Source organism: Falco punctatus (assembly GCF_963210335.1).
Source record: "Falco punctatus genome assembly, chromosome: Z".
In the NCBI taxonomy this organism is placed as follows: domain Eukaryota; kingdom Metazoa; phylum Chordata; class Aves; order Falconiformes; family Falconidae; genus Falco; species Falco punctatus.
The window spans coordinates 85,207,128-85,213,445 of NC_137586.1; the positions used below are offsets into that span (position 1 = coordinate 85,207,128).

The window sequence follows — 6,318 nt, forward strand, 5'->3', positions numbered from 1 at the left end:
CCGACGCCCCTCCCCCCGCGCCCGCCGCCGGCGGCGCCGTCGCGTCAGGCGGCGCGGTTGCGTGACACGGCGGCGCGCGCACGGCGGAAGGCCGCGGGGCCGGCGGAGGCTCCGGTCCTACTGCTGCCATGGCAACAGCCGCAGGTGCGGCCCGCGGCGGGGCCCGGCCCGGCCCGGCCCGGCCCGGCTCGGCTCGGCTCGGCGCGGCGCGGCGGCCGCGCAGGCGCACGGGGGCGGGCGGACGAGCGCGGTTCCGTTGGGAGTGGGCCGCAGCCGCCGCCCCGCGCTCCGCTGCCCTGCCGGCCTGACCTTGAGGGCGATCCCGGTCGCGGGCCGCTGGGAGCGGGGCAGCGCTGCAGGCCCTGGCCCGGGAGGGAGCGTCTCCACCGGCCGGGCGTAAGGGGCGGGTGCCTTGTGTCGCCGGCCCGGCGCGGCCGCGGCCTCCCCGCCCGCCCGCGCCTTTGCAGCTTCTCTGACTCGGGCCTGGCTGTTCCTTTCAGGTCGCCTGATGCCGTGCCCCGGAGGGGCTGCCGTCGCTCCCGAGCGTTCCCCGCACGCCGGTGCCGCCGCCGGGCGGCCCTGCCGGCGTCGTGAGGGATACTGAGGCCTCCTCGGCGGTACCGGAGCGGCGGGTTTGGCCGCGGGGCTGCGCGGCGGGAAGCCCCGCGCCGACAATGCGGTGAGTGGGGGGAGCGTGCTGCCAGCGGGGGGCTGGCGAACCCCGGCTTCGTAACCTGGTGTACCCCGTACCGGTGGGTGATCGGCTGGAGGAGCAAGCGAACAGATACGTGGGTTCAGTTTGGGCTCCCCTCCCCCCCACCCCCCCGCTTGTCCAAGAGGGACCGGCGAGATGCGGGCGTGTGTCCAGAGAAGGCCGAAGGGGCTGGAGCACAAGTCTTGCAAGGAGCATCTGAGGGAACTGGGATGTTTAGACTGGAGAAAAGGAGGTTCAGGGAAGGCCTCATCGCTCCCTAGAACCTGACTGGAGGCTGTAGGCCCAGGGGGGAGGTGAGGGGCCGCGTCAGTCTGTTCTCCCGGATAACGAGTGACTGGACAAGAGGAAGCAGCCTCAAGTTGTACCACAGGAGGTTTAGATGGGATTTCGGGAACAATTTCTTCATGGAAAAGGTGGCCAGGTATTGGAACAGGCTGCCCAGGCAGGTGGTGGAGTTACTGTCCCAGGAGACAGAGAATCGTAGAGTTGTTTGACTTGGAAAAGACCTTTGAGATCAAGTCTGACTGTTAACCCAGGACTGGCAAGTCCATCAGTAAACCCTGTCATGAAGCACCGCACCTATGCATTTTTTAAAGACATCACACACTTCCCTACTGACAGATCCAGCAGTTACACCAAAAGGAGCATGCAGCTTCTGAAACTAAACTAGAGGTGTGTCTATATATTTTTTTACATTTTTTTTTTATTTATTCGGAGTTTCTTTTGAGAGGAGAAATACGTTTTGGCTGCATGGAGCTGCCACCCATACAAATGACCAGTTGCCAAAGGCCTTTTGAATCATCTCCGTAACGGCGTTGTCTCTGGTGAGACTCCTCCACATTGTTTAGTTGACTTAGCATGACCCACTGTGCCCTGTTTTAAGACGTGTTGGCAGATGTGGCTTTTTTTAGTATATGCAAGGAGAACTGCTGTAATCCAAATGTGAGTCTGAGCAGGTGCATATATAAATTGGTGTGTAAGCCGTGAATCGTAGTCTCTGGTATTACTTCTCATATTGACAAAGACACTTCATCTTTTTAAATGATGTAGATAGAACTTTCAGTTGCCAGGCCTTAAAGGATTACATAGTGTCTAACTGTAGGGAAAAGCCAGTCCAGGTGTATATGAGTTTTGGTTTAAAAATAGCGTACTTTGTCAAAAGAATCCATAAGGTTTGCTTTGAGCGATCCACCTTGTTTCTGTATAGCTTCCACTATACATGTGCCCTTCACCTAACAGCCTGTAGCGGCTGCACCTTAAGAAATGGTTCCTCATGCCCAGCAGGAGTATTAGCCCCAAATACCACTTTGAAACCATGGAAATCTCATGCATGTTGCTTGTGGGGAGTATCTGAAGTTCACAAACTACCACCAGCCTCCCTTGGTTGTTACTGACTTCACTAAAGCTGTGCTGTAGTCTTAAATTAGGATTCAGATCAGCTGCAAACCCCCCAGCTTTCTGCAATTGCTGAAATAAGTAATCCCGTTTTAAATGAGGAAGAAGTGTTGCCTGGTAATGATTGCTTCAGTACTATTCTGCTTTATTTGGTAGAACTGTCTGTGTTTGTGTGTCCTTCGGGGCCTCGGGTCTAGCCAAGTGCAAGGTATTGAAACTTTGTGACAGATTGTGAAAGTTAGGGGTGGGTTCAAGACGCTGTCTGTCTTTGTGGATGCTGCTGCAGGCTGATTTCACTGGAACTTTCAGAAATTTTCAACACTCTGTTAGAAGAGCTCTTGTCCTTTAACTTAAGTCTGGGATTACGATTGCATGCAGGCCTTGACTAGGATAGAGTTAATTTTCTTCATGGTAGCTGGTATGGGGCTGTATTTTGGCTTTATGCTGGAAACTGTTGAAAACACTGGGATGTTTCAGTGCTGAGCAGGGCTTGCAAGTGTTAAGGACTTCTCTGCTCTTCACCCTGCCCAGTGAAGGAGTTTGGGGGGGGGACACAAGTAGGACAGCTGACCCCAAGGGATCTCCTACACTATATGATGTTTGCACGGCAATAAAACAGGGAGGGGGAGGTTGGTGGCAGGTGATGGGTGATTGGCGGTGAGTGTTTTCATTTGCATTGCTTGCTTTTCTTGGGTTTTATTTTCCTCTCTTTTTGTTGGGTTTTTCCCCCACCCCCCCCTATAAAATATTTTTTAAATTTCTTTTTAGTTATTACATTATTTTTATCACAACCCGCATGTTTCTTTCTTTTACTCTACCGGTTCTCCCTGCCATCCCACCAGGGAAGTGGGGAAGAGTGAGTGAGCAGCTGTGTGGTGCTTAGTTGCTGGCCAAGTTAAATCACAACAAATTGTTATTTAAATTATCTTTTGTTTTCTGCCTTAGGAAAAGGCAGACTGGAATCTGGAATGATGAGAATTTTTAATACTACTGCATGTCTATTTTTTAAATTTTTTTTTTTATTATTATTTTTTCTTTTCTTTTTTTTTTTTAATCTGTTCTGTCCCTACCACCACCGTCCTGGTGAAGTGTATTTTATTACTGTGAGAGTAGACCTTTCAACGTTTAAATTCCTCGGCATAGTGAATGAGGAGACCTAATGTGTAAGTTTCCTCTTGTTAGCTGTAGTGTAGCACTTGAGAAGTTCATCTCTCAATTTCCTTCCCAATTTATTTCTATTTTAATTTGAAAGTGTACAGAAGGGAAAAACTTCAGGTCTCTGAGAAAACGGTGCAGCGTCTGTCCAGTATTCCATGTGTTGCTTTTCTCCTTGAAATTTTATGGGCTTTCCGTGGATGTCAAGTAGCAGGTGCTGTTTGAATGATCCGCTACTGTGAAAAAAGCTGCGGGGTCACCTGCAGCTCTGCTTATGTTTGTTCTTTTTTTCTTTGATGTAGGGAAGGAGAACTGAGATATACTGCAGTAAGAAAAACAGTATGATGGATTCAGAAAGTTCTGCCCCAACAAATTCAAAGAAATACCTAAGCAATGACGTAACAGCTACCTCTGGTAAACATTATCTTTGTGGCTACTGTGCAGCCTTCACAAATATCTCAGTCACTTTTCCCATCCAGAAGGTTCTCTTTCGACAGCAGTTGTATGGTTTGAAAACAAAGGATGCAGTACATCAGCTGCAGAAGGACGGACTTAGAAATCTCTATCGTGGCATCCTTCCTCCGTTGATGCAGAAAACAACAACACTGGCTCTGATGTTTGGCTTGTACGAAGATTTCTCCTCCCTGCTCCATTGCCACGTGAGCGCTCCTGAACTACTCACTCGCAGCATGGCAGCAGTGCTTGCAGGGACCACGGAAGCTATTCTTACACCTTTTGAGAGAGTTCAGACTTTGCTTCAGGACTACAAACACCATGATAAATTTACAAACACTTACCAGGCTTTCAAGGTACTGAAAGTCTATGGGATGAGAGAATATTATCGGGGATTGGTGCCCATTCTGCTCCGCAATGGGCCCAGTAATGCACTCTTCTTTGGCCTACGGGGACCTATCAAGCAGTGCCTGCCTGAAGCAACTTCTTACAGCACTCATTTAGTCAATGACTTTATCTGTGGAGGGCTGTTGGGTGCCATGCTGGGATTCTTGTTTTTCCCAGTGAATGTTGTAAAAACTCGCATGCAAGCTCAAATTGGTGGTGAATTTCAGTCCTTCTCAAACGTTTTTGTGAAGATATGGCTGGAACGTGATAGAAAGCTGATACACCTTTTCAGAGGGGCCCATCTGAATTACCATCGCTCTGTCCTGTCCTGGGGCATAATCAATGCAACCTACGAATTCTTGCTAAAGATGTTGTGAAAACCACTGTCTTCCTTTGGCTCTTCTGTTCATTTGGGTATTGGCATGTGTGATGTCACTTAATCCCAGGGAACAGTGCCTGCGTAGTGTGAAAGGTAATTAGTCTTGGCCTTCAGTATTTATGGGGTGAATGGTGATGCATCTAAATCTTGGTGCAATTAAGATGAAAGTTTGAAAGTATTTATTTGCTGGCAAGTGAGTTTTCCCATAATGGACCTAATAGACAAATACAAAGTTTTGGAGAAAAAGGAAAAAAAAAAAAAAAAAAAAAAAAAGAGTATTATATTAGTCCTGCAGCTTGTTCTGTATCACTCCCAAAACTTCTTAACGCTCTGTGATGGAATGTACTCCACCATCCACATTGTAGAATATAAAAAATAAAGGAGGGGCTGATGAAAATTGATTCCCTTAACCTGACAGACTTCAAAATCTCAGTTTAAGAACTGCATTTTCAAATGCTTCTGGGTCCTAAGAACTTCTTACTGTTTAAATCTAAATAGATGGCTCCAGTTTGAGGATGACTGAAGCTTAGACTTCAAGCTTAAAACTAAGCCTACACAAACTCTTCTGCCAGCTGTTTTGATGCTTGGCTTTAAGATGAACATTTCGTTCAGCAGTGTAAGAGTACTTACTGAATGTTTAACTTCAGTGTAAGCGGACTCCCGTTCAAAGTGGGATCTCTGTGTGTACATGTCTGTGTGCCTTCATGTGAAAAGGGAAGAGCAGAAGGAAGGAAACACCAAATTTAGTAAAGCTTTAAAGTGTCCTTCCTTGTTAAAAAAAAAAACAAAAACAAAACAAACCTTCTACTTGTAAACATCAAATTTATTCTGCTTTTCGTTGGGGTTTTTGGTGGTGGTGGGTTTGGGTTTTGTGTTTTTTTGGGGTTTTGTTTTTGCATTGCTGCTTTTTCTGTTGCTTAATTCTGTGGGGCCAGGAAGAAAATGGCCCTTTCTGTAATACAAAATAGTCCAGCCTCCTGCAGCTGTGACAGTAGTTCACAAACACAGCTCTTTTGTACTGAGATTTCTTGTCTTTTGCAAATTACTTCTGTTTTATTTGGGCTGTGGAATAATGGATCACAAGGAGGTGGATTTTACCTGAAACTTGGGAGTTCAGCCTGCTTGTTGTGTACTCTAAAACAAGTTCAGTAAGACAGATGTACAGCGGCACTGACAAGATGAGGTTTTTGGTCTGTAAGTGTAGCAGAGACAGTAGCCAAAGATGACTTTGGAAGCAGCTAGGTAGGAAAGATACAGCGCTTGGAGATGTGTTTGTGGACTTCTGTAGGTGAGGCATGAAAAAGACTTCACCGAAATAAGAAGTGTCAAGTGTCTGACAGGCTTGGGAGGTGAGACAGGTAGGACTTGAGGCCTGAGAGAAAGGGGAAGAAGAGCAAGTGTGACCACGAACAAGGTGACTGTCTTAATACAAAGCATTTGATTCTCTTGGGGGACTCCCTATGAAACTATACATATATATATATATATAATTATTTTGGATGATGGGGGACAGGAAAGCTTTCAGAAGCTGGTGTGACTTGATCTTCTCGTAAGTTTTGGAGTGGCTATTACTTTGCATTTTCCATTTGCTAAACTGTCCTCAAGTACCGATGGTAATCAGTGTGCTATAATCATAATAGAGTCCCTAGCTTCACAGTTAAAAATGGCCAGGCACAAGTGAGCATTCTTGTATCCAAATGTTGTGATTATTTGCATTTAAATAAAATGTTTACTGAATGTTTGTTATTGGCAGATTCTGATTTTTACCAGTGTACTGTTGAGGTTGGTTTTTTTTGTAATCACTCCTTGATGGAATAAAGACATTTGCATCCTG

General features: G+C 46.9%; 1 protein-coding gene across 2 annotated transcripts; it reads left to right on the forward strand.

Annotated features, from left to right (window-relative positions):
- Nucleotides 1–10: 10 nt before the first annotated feature.
- Nucleotides 11–6,318, forward strand: SLC25A51 (solute carrier family 25 member 51). Of its 2 annotated transcripts, XM_080372528.1 has the most exons (3): nt 11–144; nt 501–679; nt 3,568–6,318. In XM_080372528.1, the coding sequence occupies exon 3, from the start codon at nt 3,607–3,609 to the stop codon at nt 4,480–4,482; it is 876 nt and encodes a 291-aa protein (XP_080228654.1). In that variant the 5' UTR covers nt 11–144; nt 501–679; nt 3,568–3,606; the 3' UTR covers nt 4,483–6,318. The 2 variants fall into 2 exon arrangements, with proteins under 2 accessions (XP_080228654.1, XP_080228655.1); XM_080372529.1 differs by lacking the exon at nt 11–144 and having other exon boundaries at nt 189–679.

What these genes read in the sequence shown, in the direction of transcription:
- SLC25A51 (XM_080372528.1), top strand. Translation starts at nt 3,607, where the DNA reads ATGATGGATTCAGAAAGTTCTGCCCCAACAAATTCAAAGAAATACCTA.